The sequence below is a fragment of the Bos indicus x Bos taurus genome, chromosome 16 (assembly GCF_003369695.1).
Source record: "Bos indicus x Bos taurus breed Angus x Brahman F1 hybrid chromosome 16, Bos_hybrid_MaternalHap_v2.0, whole genome shotgun sequence".
NCBI lineage: Eukaryota > Metazoa > Chordata > Mammalia > Artiodactyla > Bovidae > Bos > Bos indicus x Bos taurus.
Genome location: NC_040091.1, coordinates 61,325,235 through 61,342,764, shown reverse-complemented (window position 1 = coordinate 61,342,764; position 17,530 = coordinate 61,325,235). Strand labels below are relative to the sequence as shown.

General features: G+C 55.1%; 1 protein-coding gene across 5 annotated transcripts in view; it reads right to left on the bottom strand.

Moving 5' to 3' along the window:
- Window positions 1-17,530, bottom strand: part of KIAA1614 (KIAA1614 ortholog) — a 44,827-nt gene that overhangs the window by 23,680 nt on the left and 3,617 nt on the right. For 4 of the 5 annotated variants that reach the window (XM_027565496.1, XM_027565491.1, XM_027565492.1 and 1 more), the window contains exons 2-4: window positions 16,260-17,206; window positions 15,338-15,401; window positions 3,879-4,022 (exon numbers count right to left, since the gene is read on the bottom strand). In XM_027565496.1, coding sequence (XP_027421297.1) covers window positions 3,879-4,022; window positions 15,338-15,401; window positions 16,260-17,172 — 1,121 coding nt within the window. In that variant the 5' untranslated portion in view covers window positions 17,173-17,206. The remainder of the gene's footprint in view (window positions 1-3,878; window positions 4,023-15,337; window positions 15,402-16,259; window positions 17,207-17,530) is intronic. The other variant, XM_027565494.1, reaches the window with a different exon arrangement.

The following is a 17,530-nucleotide window of genomic DNA, read 5'->3' as shown; positions in this document are numbered from 1 at the left end:
CTTTCTAAGAGGAAAAACACTCAGTTGTAGAGGTGGTATATTCCTAATCTAATAAGGAACTCCAGGTCCTCTCAGCCACATCAACGACCTTAAACTTTACAGTCAAGCGGGTGAACTCAGTCATCCTGAATTCGTGCCAAAGGTAGAAATCATATTTTTGTTCTAAAAGAAGAAATGGAGGGGCTTCCCTGGTGGTCCAATGATGAAGATTGTGCTTCCAATTCAGGGGTTGGGGCGTATGTTCCAATTCTGGTCAGAGAACCAAACTCCCACATGCTATATAGCAGCATGCCCAAAACAAATAAGATAAAATTCTCAAACACTGCCTTCATTAAGAAGAAGAAATGGAGAGATGCAGAACAGCTTAATCCCATGAGGTTTGCTGCTGTGTGGTCGCTCAGTTGTGTCCGACTCTGAGACCCCATGGACTGTATGTAGCCCACCAGCCTCCTCTGTCCGTGGAATTTTCCAAGCCAGAATACTAGAGTGGGGTGCCATTTCCTTCTCCAGGGAATCTTCCCAACCCAAGGAGCAAACCCATGTCTCTTGCGTCTCCTGCATTGGCAGGCAGATCCTTTACCACCACCTGGGAAGCCCCAGTCACATACCTTCAGCTCAGTTACTGAATCCCCGAGGTCCCTACCAGCAGTGCTGGGACCAGGGCATAAAGGTATGGCAAAGGTCTTAGAGACAAGGGCAGAGCGAATAAGGCACTCCAGCAGCAAGCAAACAGCAACCTTGTCAACATGAGGCACTACTGATGCCTCCACAACCATCCCTCTCCGAGAGGATCCTGTCTGCTCAGACGCTGGTGCCAAACGGCCTCTGTGTGGAGGCCCCTCTCTACCACAGTGCTGTCCTAGCCACACAAGCTCCAGGCAGCCCTACCCGGCCCCTGACACAGAACGCCAGCACTTACGGTGTCCCCTCCCAGGCCCTGCCTCTGGTGGGTGTGTTCTGCCCTCCTGGGATCAGGAACACCAACCCAGGTGCGCCTGTCTCCCCAGTAGCAAGAGCTTGCACTTCCAAGAGCTCTCCATTTCTACACCGATTCGCTTCCAGAAAATGCAGCTGCGGCTGGCCCCCTCTTCACCTCCTGCAAAAGCCTGTCTGTTCAGGATGGCCCCAGCCACCTCCAGCTAGACCTGAGATAAAGAAGACCTTCTGGGGGCTGCTGTGCCTGTCTGTCCCACTCTTCCGTCAGCTTTCATCAGGCTGCTCTTTGGAACGAGTGATGTGTCTGGGCTCGGGGGTTGGAGGGGGTGGAGGAGGGGCTCCTGCATCTAATGAGGCCCCAGGCCTGTGTGGCATCGCCACGGTAGCTCAGCATGGCTCTCCAGGGTGATCTGACAAGCGTAACCTTTAGAAGCATCTGCAGCAAGCCATCTGGCGTTGATTTTTCAGCTATACCCTCTGAGGATTCACCAGTGCTGCCAAGTCAAAGTAATTCTTTTCTGGACACAGCAGCTGCTAAAGTGGGTCACCTTGCATTTCAATTGCATTTCTACTGCTGGAGAAGAGCCTGGTGAGAGGGAACCTACTTTAAAGTTAGTGGCTGGGGTCGTCGTTAGCGGTTGATGAGATTTGGGGAAGAGGAAGTGTCCCAAGGTACATTTACATCATCCGGTCTCCTTTGCAGATTTTTGTTGTTATCGTTCAGTCGCTCAGTCATGTCTGATGCTCTGTGACCCCATGGAATGCAGCACTCCAGGCCTCCATGTCCTTCACCATCTCCCAGAGTTTGCTCAAACTTATGTTCATTGAGTCAGTGATGCCATCCAACCATCTCATCCTCTGTTGCCCCCTTCTCCTCCTGCCTTCAATCTTTCCAGGCATCAGGGTCTTTTCTAATGAATCTGCTCTTCGCATCAGGTGGCCAAATTATTGGAGCTTTAGCTTCAGCATCAGTCCTTCCAATGAATATTCAAGGTTGATTTCCTTTAGGATTGACTGGTTTGATCTCCTTGCAGTCCAAGGGACTCTCAAGAATCTTGCCTGTTTTGCAGCTACCCAACTCAACCTTAGTACCTAAAGAAAGTGGAACAGGAGGGCTCCATGGAAGTCTAAGGCTCTGGGCCGCATATACATGCAGAGAAGAACAGTCAGGATGCTTCAAAGGAGGCACTGGCATTCCTAATTAGTGTCCTCCAGCCAGAAGAAACAAGGCACAAAATGCAGAGATAAAAGGGGAGCCGGGTGGGGACCTCTCGCCAGGATTTAGGGTCTCCTGAGCGCCTCTCCTAGAGGTCACCGTGACACTGACCCAGAGGCAAGCCTCAGCCCTCTGCTCTTGCTGAAGTCAGTCTCAAAGGTGTCCGGAAGTTCCTCAGCCTTTAATAAGCCAGTTCAGCATCCCCGTCAAAAAGCATGGTGTCCAGTTCCACCGAGAATCCTCGCTCCCTCTAGTACCCACTGCGCCAAAGAAGCCACAGGCCTGGTCAGCCACAGATGGTCCTGCTGGGGCCTGGGGCATTTGGACCTGAGCTGGCAGCCTCACTGCAGGTCAGATGCACCCGCCAGCTCCACCTGTAAGTGATTCCTTGGGGCGCGTGGTACACGGAACAGGCGCAGAGATGGGGATGGGATGTCATGCAAGGGGCGTCTACCTGTGTGGAGTGCTGAACGTCCTTGAACTTGTTCTTTTCTCATCTCTCCATCCCTGACGAGCTCACCTCCCTCATGGCCCCACCACTGTGAGATCGGGATGATGTCTACATCTGCAGTCTGACCTCTGTCCTCCTCCTCAGCTCCTGTATCCAACTGCCTGATAAGCACCTCCAGTGGGTGTTCCGTGGACAGTCCCTCCCAAGCTTAATCCTGCACCGAGGGTTCACTGAACCTCCAGACACCAAGTCAGAATCCTGGGCTCCATCCTGGATGCCCCCCTTCTCAGGCTCCCCTCATCCAGTTGATTCCATGATTCAGTCAGAGGTAACACTTGTAGGGTACTCACTACATGCCAGGGGCTGTTCTAAACACTTTCTATGAACTCACAGAACCCTCACAATTAATCCTGAAAGATAGGGTCTGGTATAATTCCCATTGTGCAGAGGAGCAAACCAAGGCACAGGGGCTTCCCCAAGAGCACACAGCTAGGAAGTGGCAGAGCCAGAACTCAGCAGTCCACTTCCAGTCTTAACCACTTCTCTGCTGCCTCATTAAGCCTGTTGCTCTGGCTCTGGGCAACCTTGCGTCTCCACCCTCTCCTCCCATCACCACACACTGTCCCCCTGGTCCCCCAGATCCAACTGTCTCTGCAGCCAAAGCAGCTTTACTGGAATGCAAACGTGCTGGTGCTACCCAGCTGCTTGAAATCCTTTGGTGGCTCCTAGCTATTACAGGAGGCTTCCAAATTGTCCGTCAGTCCTGGAGGCCTCCATGACTGCCTCCACTGGGCCGTCTGGCCCAACTCCTGAGAATACTGCTTCTGTTCAGTTTCTGCCCGGGATGCTCACCCCTGCCTCCCTCAGCTGCCCAGTAAATATCTATGTTTCTCCTTCAAGCTCCAACTTAGAAGCCACCTCCTCCAAGCCTCCCCTTCCTTTCCAGATGGAGTTACAGTAGACTTCCAATCCTACACACACGTCTCTCTACACCACAGTCCACAGAACTGTACTGACCCATCTGCTGATCTTTCTCCCTGGAGATTGTGACACCAATGTTCCCCCAGGGAGACTCGGGTTATGTTCCCTAATACGCCATCAGTAGGCTCTCAGCGAAGATGTACTAACTGACTAAAATCATGAAAGCGGTGCCTGACAACGGGAAAAGCTCCCACACGGACCAGCAGGGAGGACTGAGAGCTGGTATTTTGGCTGGATCCCATCTCTTCTCCTGCCGCAGCCCATACCGGCCGGCCTGGCCCGGGCCCCACTCACCGGCTGCACAGGGCAAGGGTGGGCACGATGTCATGGCTGGCACGGACAGGCCGGGTCCTGGCCTTCATGCGGGCTCTCTGCAGCAGATGCTTGGCTTCTTCATGCCTGGGGCTCAGCACGGGCTGCGGCTTGGGACCGAAGGGCCTGCAGGGGGGTGTGTGGGCCAGAGCGGGTTGGGGGAGGGATTAGAAGAAAATAACACGGATTAGGAGGGCTTTAACAGTGTCGAGCTTGGCTGTGCCAGAAACAGCCCCGCATGGAAGCCTTCCTTGGCCAGCTCCCACACGGGAGGGCACCAGCCTGGGGCCTGGGGCCGGGGGCCTGCTGACTCTGGAAGGGACCGGCCCACCCCGGACAGCTGCTCAGAGACCGGAGGCAGAGACCCCAGGAGGATCTAGAAAAGGGTAGGGGAGTCTCCAGATTACTTCATTGTTCTTCCCTGGGCAGATAGCAGGAGTTATCTGGGAGGAGGGGAAGGAAAGGGCCCAGGGCTGCTGGGCTGCGACTGTGCCCAGCCAGATGGTCCCTACACGCATCACCTCCCTCTCTCCTTCTGTCTCTCGGCACCCACACACACCCACTCAAGCTCACAGCGCACCGTCCTAAGCTCTCACCGCAGACACAAGGCATCGGGGCCCTGCCCATCACTGCTCTGCTCCTCTGAGAGAATGACATTTTTATAAGTCCTGGTGATTTCTGGCCTCAGTTCCAATCCTAACCCAACAGACATCAGGTCAGGGCCAAGAGGAACTACGCTGGACCCACACCAAGTTAACAAATGGCTCACTCCTCGTCATAACGAGGGTCTGCTTCCAGCAGCTCTCACCACCTCCCAGTTGTGCTGCCTCCCCAGCCAGGCCAGAGCTGCCGAAAATGACAGCAGCCTTTTTTCAAAGCCATCTCCCAGTGACACAGCGGCAGGTCGCAGGGATAACAGCCGCCCCACAGCCTCCCGCTGACCAGAGGGCCCTCTCCGCAGCCAGGCGGGCCTGGGGGCAGGTGCGCTCTCTGCCTGACAGATGAGGGTGTTCCTGAGCAGAGAGGGACATGTGACGTGTCACTCAAGGTCGAACACCAAGTGAAGCGGAGCAGACAACAGCCAGCTCCACTGTCTCCAGCATCCTTGCCGCATCCTCCGGCTCCTCCCGCCCCGGGGTCCCAGAGCAGGCTGAGCCGGCATGTGGCTGAAGCCAGACTCACTCTCTGATGCGATGTCTGCACTCCCCGCAGCTGCCCTTGTCCTTCCTCGCTGTCACATATGCTGGGCTGTCCCCACCAGGGAGGGTCTGCAGGGGGAGGACTTGGGCGGCTAGAGGCTCAGGCTGGCCTGCATCTCAGTCTGCAGACAGCCAAATCCCGGGCTTCCCCAGCCCATACCTCACCTGGAGAAAGGGGCCTCGTCTTGACGGGGGATGGTACCAAGTCGTTTCCTAGGTGACGGATGATAGAGATGTGAGTGGAAAATGGCCCAACCCTGAGGCCTCCTTGGGACAACCTTGGACGAGCACTGGGCAGTCTATGATTTTTTTTTTTCTTTCTTTTTATTTTCCCATTATTCGCACCTAATCCTGCTTTGGGGCCAAGATTAAAACTGAGAACTGCCAGAATAAAGGCACCATCTGTGCCTGTGGACCCTGGCAGGGCCCAGGCACGGTTCTGGAACCAGGAGGGCTTCCAGGAGAGAATGAAGAGTGAGCTCTCAAGGCCCGCTGCCCTGTGAGGCGAGGCAGCCCTCTGCACAGCTTCCCAAGCAGGCAGGGCCTCCAACGCACCGCTGAGAGCAGCTGTGCTCCCTGGGGCTCCAGCTCCGCCAGCAGAGATAATGAGGTTACCAGCCCGGAGAGACGCCTCTGCAGCCACGGGCCTCTGGCTGCCAGCCCGCGCGCTCAGAGCCTTCCGGTGACAGCTGTGGCCGCCCGGCTGTCGGAGGGCATTTGTCACAAGACCTGGTGGGCAGGCAGGAGGGCTCCAGGCAGCTGGCCAGATGCTGTCAGGAACAGCCTCGCCCCAGGTTTCGAAGCCATTTTCCAGCTTTGCTGTTTTTTTCTTTCTGCTCCCTCTACTTGGAGCTGTTATTTATTTTTTTTCCTTTTCATCAGCTGCCCTGCTTTGGTTTCTGGCAGACAAAGCTGGTTTCTCCACTGATTAGAAAAGCAGGGTTTTTTGGAGGTGCCTGGAGGCATCCATGCAGGAACAAACTGAGCAGGGAGGAGAGAGGCAGCCACCTTCACCAACCGCGGCCAAAGTCAGGAGGGCAGCCGGCTCTTGGTCATGGTGCGCTCTGGAGTGGGCAGGCCTGACAGTCCTGTGGCTGGAAAGGGGTCTTTCTCCCCAGTGGCAGGGAGCAAGCAGGTGCAGCCCCATGAACCTGTCCTATTCTCACACCCACCTCGCCGCCCCCCAACTTCGCTGCATTGTCCTGGTCCACCCGAGGCCACCGACCTCGCCAGGCAGACAGGTTCAGACTCCGCTATCTGAGGCAGACCCTCCACTGTTATGTGACGACAGCCCTGGAGCCAACTCCTTCCCATTGTGACTACAGCCCAAGGTCCCCGCTCCCACGGTCCCTCTGCAGATTGCCTGGCAGGGCTGGGGCAGTCCCTGTGTGGCTCGGCAAAGACTTTCCACCTGAGCACAGAGAGCTGTTGTCACTGCCGTGAGAGCTCGCACACCTAGGGCTTGTGAGCTCAGTGGGTGGGACACAGGGTCAAAGAGGCTGAGTGCTTCCCCCGGGCCTCAGTTTCCCCATCTATAAATAGCTGGAGTTGTACAGAGAGAGAATCCACGTTGCTATCTCATGAACCTACGTCTTAGGCCAGAAAGTCTGCAGTACCACAAGGCCGGGTGGGGAAACTTGAGGTCCTCTCCTAGGGGGCTCACAGATGCTTGGCCCCCAAGAAGCAGCAACACCTAAAAGAGCTAATTGTGGGGGACAACGGGAGATCCACGTGAGTACCCTGGCCCTTCCAACCACAGCGTCCTAAGCTGACCCCAGGACAAAGAGCAGCGGGAAAGCCCCTCCCACTCTGGTCTCTCCATCTAAGCCCCGCTTCCTGGTAGAGAGGCCAGCTGAGCCCTGCCTGCAGCTCCCCTCCCAGCCAGGCATAGCCAGCTCAAGATCTCCAGTCAGGACAACCACCATTTCCCCCCAGTCAGAGAGGTCAGGGAGACAGAGCAGCCTCCTTCAGCAGCCATCATAATCCTGGATTAAAATAATAAGCTCCAGCCAGTCTGGCTTTAACCCTTTTATCCTAAGAACAGGAATTAGGGAAACAATTTGGGATGGAAAGGGATCTGACATTTCCCAGAGTCCAGGATGCAGCAAGGAGAAGGAACATCTATTGTGACCAAAACACACCTTCCTTTCTGCCTAGCAACTGTGCCATTTTTGCACATTAGAGAGCTTTCAGATGGCCACGAATAGAGTGCCCTTACTGTCACACTGTGCGCAGCCCCCCGAGTGAGGGCAGCAGTGGGCTCGGAACCTATTCTGGACCGTGTATTCCATGTGGGCAGGGGCCTGTGGGCTCACTGTTATAGACGCCTGCTTCCCAGGGCTGCAGGACATGGACAGAACAAACCCTACAGTGAAGGTTAGAAGTGTGTTTCCGGGACAGCCTGTCTAACTCTGAGACCCCACGGACCGCAGCACACCAGGCTTCCCTGTCCCGCACTATCTCCCAGAGGCTGCCCAAATTCATGTCCACTGGGACAGGCTGCCCAGCTTCTCATCCTGGGCTGCCACTTACTAGCTGTGTCACCCTGGTAGGTTACTGAGGGGTTAAAGTTCAGCTTCCTCTTCTCCTAAAAAAGGGCTCAGTTGTTAAGTGAGACCGATCCCCTCAGAAGAGCTGAGCACAGAGCCAGGAACTTGATGAGATTCAATCAATATCAGCATGTATTATCATCACTGCTTTTATTATTTGCACAATTATTTTGTTAAGTTCCTCTCACCCTCTTGCTGAGCTTAAGATGGAATCCCTGAACGTGAACTAAAAGCACCTGCCAAAGAGATCCCCTGTCAACTTGGGGATGTCACACAAAGGCATGTTCAGAAGTGAGAGACTATTTTGAAGCTAGAGAGGGCTTGGTGGGTTTTGTTCTAGACCTTTGGAGCCCTGCACAGGGCTCCACAGAAAAGGCAATTTCCATTGAACAGGGAGCTGGAGGAGGCTATCTGGTAGCAGAAGAAAGCTGCTATCCAGAAAATAAATGGGCACTTCTCTCGAAATAGAAGGAGGAGCGGCATCCTTAAGAATGGCACATATCCAGAGAAAACTATAATTTGAAAAGATAACGTGCACCCCTATGTTCATTGCAACACTATTTACAACAGCCAAGACAGGGAAGCAAACTAAACACCCATCAACAGAGGAACAGAAAGAGAAGATGAAGTACATATATACAGTGGAATACTACTCAGCCATAAAAAAGAATGAGATCATGCCATCTGCAGCAACAAGGACGGACCTAGAGATTATCACACTAAGTGAGGTAAGTCGGAAAGAAAAAACAAATACCCTATAACATAACTTACACGTGAAGTCTAAAACGCGACACAGATGAACCTACCTACAGAAGAGAAACAGAGTTACAGACACATGGAACAGACGTGTGGGCGTAAAGGAGCAGGGGGCGGGGGAGGGAGGGACTGGGAGTTTGGGATCAGCAGATGCAAACAACTGTATATAGAAAGGATAAACAACAAGGTCCTACTGTGTAGCAAAGGGACCTGCATTCTGTGTCCTATGATAAACTATAATGGAAGAGAAAATGAAAAAGAATATACGTGTACGTATAACAATCACTCTGCTGTACACAAGAAGGTAACACAACACCGTCAATCAACTACACGGCAACAAAATAAAACAAACAAAAACGGATGGCTGCGTGGGATACACCGCATTGAACACCTTTGAAAAGATGTGTGTGGGGGCGTGCAGAGCTTCCCCAGGTCGTCGACTCCTTAGGGAGAGCAAAGTGGTTCTGTCCTTGCCTTCTTGAAGAAGGAAAAGGAGAACAAATTCCTGTGGGCTGTCCCCTTGGTCAGCACTGCATGGGTGGAGGCAGGTGACCAAGACACCCCCAGGTAGGGGGACAGTGGCCTATTCCCCTCTGAAGACCATGGAGGAAGGCTTCCTCTTGAATTTCAGCCCAGCTCCTCACAGATGAATGATCTTGAGCAAATTAACTTTCCTGAGCCCCTCTATTCATAAAGATTGGGACCACAATGAGATTTTCACGTGTGGGGTGTATGAGTGTGACAATGACATGGAGGAAAGTTGCAGGTGACACTCGCTGTGAGGGAGGGCTTGAAGGGATAGCATCCTTCCTTCTCCACGGGGTACTCAGAACCCTAGATGCTTCAGGAGTGTGTGTGTAGTTGGGAACACTGGTGAGCGGCTAAATGTAATTTTCTTCTTTTTAGTTTTAGTCTTTGCAGGTTTGAGAGTGGCAAGGGGTTTCCTCAAGTTCTCCTTCGTGTCTGTATATCTGAGTCAGGGGAAGGATGGGGAATGACAGGGGGTAAGTATGCAGGACAGGTAGGGGCTCAGCTAGTCTTCATTACACCTTGAACCTGGGGGTGCCCTCAGGTATGCCTGCAGCCCTGCGACTCCTGGGAGGAGCAGGAGCTGCTTCTCTCACGCTCGCGCCCAGGACTCCCTCCTGCCACCCCACACCCTCCCTGGTAGGAGGACCCCGTCTCCTGGCAGTGCTGGGATGCTGCCATGCCCGTGGCCTCGTACCCGGTAGCCTGGTAAGGGGGTCTGCAGGTAAGGGGGTCTGCAGAACCCCAGCCAGGTTCTGGACTTTCTGGTTCCCTAGACTCAGGGGGTCATGAGGAATCCTGGAGGTGAGCATGAGACCCTTAGGAGTTACAGGGCTGCAGGTATATCAGAGGAGACACCTAGGAAAGGGTGTAACCAAGACTAGCTGAGCCCCTGACCATCCTGCATACACCTGGCCATTCCCCATCCTGCCCACCGACTCAGGTGTGGGTGTGTTAGTCACTCAGTCGTGTCTGACTTTGTGTGACCTCCATGGACTCCTCTGTCCATGGGATTCTCCAGGCAAGAATGCTGGAGTGGGTAGCCATTCCCTTCTCCAGGCAAACTTCCTGCTCCAGGAATTGAGCCCGGGTCTCCCACATTGCAGGCGGATTCTTTATCATCTGAGCCGTCAGGGAAGCCCACTGGCTCTGATACACAGACACAAAGAAAAACTGGAGGAAAGCCCTTGCCACTCCCAATCTTGTCAAGAGGAGAGAGATAGAAAATGTCTCTCCAGTTCCTCCTACCTTCAGTTCAGTTCAGTTCAGTCGCTCAGTCGTGTCCGACTCTTTTCGACCTCATGAATCGCAGCACGCCAGGCCTCCCTGTCCATCACCAACTCCCGGAGTTCACCCAGACTCACGTCCATCGAGTCAGTGATGCCATCCAGCCATCTCATCCTCTGTCATCCCCTTCTCCTCCTGCCCCCAATCCCTCCCAGCATCAGAGTCTAACCTGGGGAGTTCCTCTTTCAGTATCCTATCATTTTGCCTTTTCATACTGTTCATGGGGTTCTCAAGGCAAGAAAACTGAAGTGGTTTGCCATTCCCTTCTCCAAAATCTAAATTCCCAGGCTCTCCAAAATGGCCTCAGCCCACACTCCCACCCTGTGTTCTGATAGTACCTTCCATGCAATCCCCTGCCTACCTCTCCCATGCGTGTCTGCAGGTCTTACCCATCTGGAATGTCCTCTACTGGCTCCAGTCAGATCCGATCAAGCCCACAGGGGCGTCCACCCCAGGTGAGCCCTCAGTTACAGTCATACACGCATGCTTCTGGCAAACACATTCTGAGTGCCGGTACCGTGCTGACACTTGGCAGGTCCCGGGTCCCAGAGAGAACAGCACGGGCCTCGCCCCTCAAGGAGCTCCCGAGGGAAGATCCACCAGCAACAGCCAAAGTTGGTGTAGGCAGAGTGGGCAGTGAGGGCAAAGTGGGAATTCCTTCTGAAATTACACACAGTGTAATGCTAGGGAATAAATTAAGTTTTAAAAGCCCAAGGTTTTCTCACAGTTGTGGGCCTGACCACTCGAGCCACAGCCCAGGCCTCTGAAATTCTTGAGGGTTCCCTGTCTGCCCCTTCTGTAAACTGGAGCCTGCAGACAGCTTCGGGGCAGGGAGTTTTGGCTGCTAGCTGTCTGCGTGGAGGCCTGAAAACCGGAACCAGACAACGTCTGCGCCTTCTTTTCTTGTGATGAAGTATACACGCTGAGACTGGGCTCCCTCCTCTGAGCCTCTATTTCTGCATCTAGAAATGGGCATAACTCTGCCACAGGGATGGGGGAAATCAACAACTCAGGAAGTCCTCTGTGCTTTCATCATCATCACAGCACAAATTAAACGACCCCAGAGACCCTCTCCCCTCCATTGACCCCACAGCGGAGCAGGGGTTAAAGCCCCTGCAGACACGTGTCAGGGTCTGCCCCTCCGCCCCCCAAAGATGGCACACACGGAAGGCCCTGATTTGAAGCAGAGCAAGCCTGGGCCCCACAGCACCGCCTTCCCAACTAGCTTGCCAACGCAGGCCCCGGGCCTCAGGGGGCCTCCCTGGTGCCTGCAGCGGCCCGAGGCTGAGTGCTTTTTTGGAAAGAATCGACTCCCTTCCGGTGCAGGGCCTGGGGTGAGGATCGCACTGACCGCAGCTGCTCCTCTGGTTTTATACACTTTTTGCACAAGCAGGGTTCAGCTGGGGTCCTAAGGCAATGTATAATCCTGCTGTGCCCTCCCAAGGCCTCAAGACAGTGGACAGACCAAGCGGGTCCTGGCCGTTTTACAGACAGCAGGGGCGCGACACCACAGGCTTCTAAGAATGGATGGGGGCAGAGCCCCCAAGCAGAGCGCCCTTCGATTCCCTCCTCTGACGAGTCCAGTGCTCACACACGGCTGCGAGCGAGGTCACGGCTGACAGTACTGACCCCACTGGGCTTCCCTGAAGTGCTTTTGTTGAGTTGTTCAGTCACTCAGACGTGTCTGATTCTTTGTGACCCCATGGGCTGAAGCATGCCAGACTTCTCTGTCCTGCATCAACTCCCAGAAGTAGATCAAATTCATGTCCATTGAGTCAGTGATGCCATCCAACCATCTCGTCCTCTGTCATCCTGAAGTGCTTACCCCTCCCCTTGTCGTCTCTCCACAAATCAAAACCCCATTTCCCAAATCATGTCAACGGCGACTTAGGAGAGAAACAAGCTTAGCCCGTGGAGCCTGCCACCTACCTTTCTTGGTCTATACTTGAGAATACCAGGCTGGGGGAGGGGGCCAAGGGCCCCCAGATCCCTAACCCAAGGCATGACCTGTGGGGACAGCTTGTAGCAGTGCAGCATAATGGTTAGAGAACAGCCCTTGGTGTTTTTGACTGTGAACCCTGACTCTAACACTTAATAGCTTTATCACCAGGCAAGTCACTTAGCCTCTGCCCAAGAGGGTCTCTGTCAGTGAAATGGGAACAGTCAATACGTTGTTATTAGGACACTGTCAGGATGCAGTACAGCACAAGGGCTGGAGCTGAGTGTCAGCATGGTCTTCTGGAAGGAAGGACCTCCAGGTGGTTCCTGTCCTCTGGGGTGGAGTCTCCTTTCGTCCCTCAGTAGAAGGGACAACCAATTGGCCCTGGGACATTTCTGGTGTTCCCTCAGCATCTCGGGGGTCTCGCCTCCACAGGTGACTCTCCTTGTGACCACCTGCAATGAGCTGGGCCGACCCCGCCAGTCAGACAGGGTCTGCTGTCTTGGGCTCTGCTGCTTCACCATCATTGTGGGGCTTCCTGTCTTACCATCATGCAGAACAGTAACAACCGAGGACATAAATACTTGCTGGGTTAACCAGGTCATTACTGACCAGACTAATGATCAGTCGTCAACCTGGTGATTATTTGGTTCTAACACTGAACTGCACTGACGCTAAACTTGACTGGGTGTGAAACCAGACCTTTTATGCCTCAAACGCTGAGATTTAAGGGGCTCACTGCCAGAACACGTCCTGACTGATGTCCTGGCCCTTTCAGGATGACCATGATGACGGCTGCCATGGTCTCAGAGTCTACGCTGTCCAGGGTCCTCAGCCCCTCCATGTAGACCCTGTGGCCAGGGGTACAGGGCTGAGGGAAGTGTGCCTTACTTCAAAAGTCTCTCAGGAAGCTCAGACATAGAGAAGAAGCAGCAACAAAACCATCCTGCTTAGGGGAGAGACGGAATTGCAGGGTCTCAGGGATGCTTTAGTATCTGCCCGGAAGACTCAGGAATAGAGCCAAATGAGAAAGCCTGTCCCAAGGGGTCTCTGGACATGGATGAACTTTCTCCATGAAGTAGGCGTGCTTTCTGGCCCTTCAGCCTGGGTGTCTACTCAGCAGGGTGTAGATCACCAATAAAGGTCCATGGGGCACTGTGAACAACCTTCTAAACAAGCCAGGGGACAGTTTTCCCCAGGCCAACTCTGTGCCTGGATATATGCTGGGCACCCTCCTCATTCCACACATATACACACATGAGATCATCATACAATATACATATGCACACACCTACACAGCCTACACCTAGACACAGATACCTCGGGTGTGTGTTTAGTTGCTAAGTTGTGTCTGACACTTTGCGACCCCCTGGACTGTAGCTCACCAGGCTCCTCTGTCCATGGGATTCTCCAGGCAAGAATACAGGAATGGGTTGCCATTTCCTTCTCCAGGGGATCTTCCCGACCCAGGGATCGAACCCACATCTCCTGCATTGTAGGCGGAATCTTTACCGCTGAGCCACTGTAAACTGCAGACCCTAACCCACTGCAAACGGTCTGGTAGGTGAAACAATAGTTCAGAAATTCCTACCCTGAGCATTCTACACAAACGCCATCTCCTTGCAGGACTGGGGGGAAGCCCCTCCCGACCCCCCATGGTTGAGGTTCTTGTCCTTTAAGATGGTATTTTAATTACCTAGTATCCAACATGCAAGTCAGGAGCTTCGGCTTCTTTCAATAGTGACCTCTGGGCAAGCCCCCGTGGACATCTTGCAGTTGAGCCTTCCTCCCACCCAGGGAAGACAGAGTGCGAGCAGCGGGGAGCAGGGAGACATGTAGCTGCAGAAGAGGAGGCCCCGGCTCCTCTAGGCACAACTTGTGTCTGCCCAGGCAGGCTGTCTCCTTTATGGCTCCCCAGGAAGGACAAAGGGGCAGGGCAGGGGACAGGATGTCACAAGGACCAGTCACACGCCTCCACACTGTGGCTGGGCTAGGTGTGGATGTGAGGGGAGGCTGAACATGGCGGCCAGGGAGGCGGGAAGAGACCCCCGGAAGAAGGGGGGGCAGCTACGATTCCAAGTCGTAAATAATGAGGGATGAAGGAGCCAGACAGCCCCCTCTCCACCAGGCTCTCAGCCCAAGTCAGTGAGAAGGCCAGTGGCCAAGCAGAGGTTGAATCTCCTGAACCGGGGCAGCCCTCACTGTGTGAAAACGGAACTGGGGGTCCACATATTCTGGAGGGGAGGTCAAGCCAAGTGGAACTTAGCAGGCAGGGAATCTGCAGAAGTAACATTGCTGCCCTCTACCCTCAGCAGAAACCACGAGACCCACAGGAGGGTGACGTCACTGCACAGAAAGGGGAAATGCGGCTGCTCCCAAGTCCTGAGACTTCGCTCAGCTTCACGTGCCAGGCGTGCAGTGGATATGGAGGGTGAGGCCAAGCCCTGGGCAGCCACCGATGGATCCACAGATGGCCCCCCTGCCCTCCCGAAAGATACTCCTCTGGCCTACCTGGTCATGACACAGCCCCATGGCCACTCACCCCCACCCCAGGTGCCCAGCTTTCCTCAGACATCGATGGAGGGGCTGCAGCAAAGTCCGGGAGGCTGGGGGAGATGAAGACCTTTACACCAGTCAGCACACCCCTTGACTGGGAAAGGAACTGTCGGAGTAAAAGCCTTGCATTCACATGCTTTCCCAAAGGATTTTCACATCCATTGAGTAAACTCTGGGAGTTGGTGATGGACAGGGGGGCCTGGCGTGCTGCAGTCCACGGGGTCCCAAAGAGTTGGACACGACTGAGCGACTGAACTGAACTGATCTTGTGTTCAGTCCCACAACAGTCCGAAAAGTACATGACACAAGTTACTACTTGGCTCACTTGAAGGATAAAGCGACAGAGGCCGGGGCAGGGAAATGAGCCCCACGTCGCAGAGCAGGTGGTTTGCAGTGCTCCTTGCACCAGGCTCTGTACCCCGCAGTTTTGCACGGGGAGCAGGGGCCCCGCCTGGGCATCAGGGGGTGAGGGGTGCCTCCTAGGAGGCCTCCGGGAGGAGACCTGCCTGCAGGTGCAGCTGTTTGTCCCCTCCCCTCTCCGCCTCTCCTACTCTCCTGCCGCAGAGGAAATGAAGGGACAGGGACAACTGTCCAGGAGAGACGCAGAGAAGATGTCTGCGCGCTTACCTGCTCTGGTCCGAGTCCTGAAGGGAGATGCCCGAGTCCCAGTCCACGTCGCCGGCTAGTCGCTCTAGGACCCAGAGCAGAAGCAGAGATTAGGGCAGAGCCAGGACCTGGGCTCTCAGCTGCTGCTTAATGAGCACAAGCTCAGAGGACAAAGTTTTCTCCAGCAGCCATTTACTCCCCCAGATAATTCCGACCCCCCCAGGTGGAGGCTCAGCCTGTCACAGTGACTGCTGGTGGGCACTGTCGTGAGCTGAGGGCCCACAGGGGTCTTCTCAAAGCTGGGTGTGGGAGGAAGGAAGGGCAAGAGCCGTGGCTAAGGCCTGAACACTTGCAGCAGTGCGACCACCTGAGCTCAGCCCGCCGGCCTGGAGGCTGGGTCTCTCTGTGGGGAGGGGCTCCTACCCAAGGACAATGAAGTCCACCGAGGGCTGAGGACGTGTCATCGTCAAAAAGCCACTGTTGAAAGAACCACAGGGAACAAACTGTGGAGGCTTCCCTGTGGTCTGGGACAGGGGTCTCCAACCTCTGGGATCTAATGCCTGATGATCAGAGGTGGAGCTGATATGGTAATAATAGAAATAAAGTGCTCAATAAACGTCACCTTTGAATCATCCTGAAACCATCCCCATCATCCCACCAGTCTGTGGAAAAATTGTCTTCCATGCAACCAGCCTCTGGTGCCAAAAGCTGGGGACTGCTGTTCTGGGGGGTTTGGGGGAGCCTTTAGCAGATGGGGCTGGCTGTGAGGTGATGCAGAATCTGTGTCAAAGCCCAGACTAAGAGACAACCTAGGAATCTGGTGATAAACAGCTGTGCTCTCCCACTTTCCCTCCCCTCCCCTCCGAGGTAACCCCCATCTCCTTTTCCCTCTCCTGGACTCCCCCCCTGCCCCCAGCCCCCAGACCCAGAGAGTGGGCCTTACCTGGCACAGCTCTATCCCAGCATGAAGTCCAGCCTGGGACTCCCACCTTGGAGGGGCCCTGCCCCCCAACACTTAGCATCTCCTGCAGCAGAAGGCGGTTCCTCTCCACGCGGTCAGACAGGGACAAGGTGCTGCCCCCAGTGCCCAGGGCCCCCAGGTCCCTGGTTCTCCAGAGCTCCCCCAGGAGAGCCGGCCTGGGGACGAAGTTTTCCTCTGAGGTCGGAGACAAGCTGTCCGGGTCTCCCCGGGTGCCGAGACCATCCTGCTGGGGGTGTGACCTTCCTTTCCGCAGGGTGAGCACGTGGGTGGTTTTGTTACAAGGACGAGAGCCCCCCGGCCGGCTGGGAGTGACCCTGTGGACGGGGCCCTCTTGCAGAGAGCTGGGCCCGGCCGGCAGAGCTCTGTCATGCTCAGGCTGTGTTTGAACAGCCTCTGGAGGCCACGGGCTCCTCCTGTTCCAGCACTCGAGTCCGGGAGCAGGCAACCTGGGAGGCCCGGGGTCCCCGTTCCTGGCGGGCTCCTCCTCGGTGACACTGCGGTCCAGCCGCCTGTCGTTTGGCTTCTGCGTGTGATGGACCACCACAGCCTCGGGTGGGGAAGGCCCCTCTGACGGAGGCTTGGACCCACCCACCTTGACTCGTCTGCACTTGGGTTTCTTGAGGGCCAGCCGCTGGTGGGAAGTGAGGCTGGGGCCTGCCCCCTGTCTGCCCGCTGTCATCCTCTCCTTCAAGGCCCTCACCTTGGACTCCAGCACGGAGGGCCCCTGGAGCTGTATCCCCGGTGCCCCGGGAGGCTGGGTGGCCTTCGGGCTGGGTGTTCCGTCTTCTCGAGGGCAGGGCCAGGGTCTTGGGAGGTGTCCGTTCTCCGGCTGTGGCTCGGGGTCACTTCTCTCCACAGCTGAGGTCACCTGCATGGAGCTGGCCGTTCTGCTCCCTATTTGGGGTTCTCTGGAGGAGAAAACAGACAGAGCTCCTTAGACCCACTACCTGGCCAGCTCCCACGACCTCCTGGGTCTCCATAGTGCCTTGGTATAGAGCCCTGTCTGGAGGAAACTTGGGGTCCGATCAGGGGGTGCCCCTAGACAATGTGAAAGCAGCCTGGGGAGCGCGAGCCTTTGGATGGTACGAATAAGTCATTACTGAGTTTTTTCTTCCAAGTCGGAGTAGTAGTCTTATTTTTCTATCCCCATTTTACAGGTGGGGACAGTGAAGCGTCAAGCAACAGCTAATCTTCTGCCTAGTGTGGACCAGAGGGGAAATGCGGGCTGCATT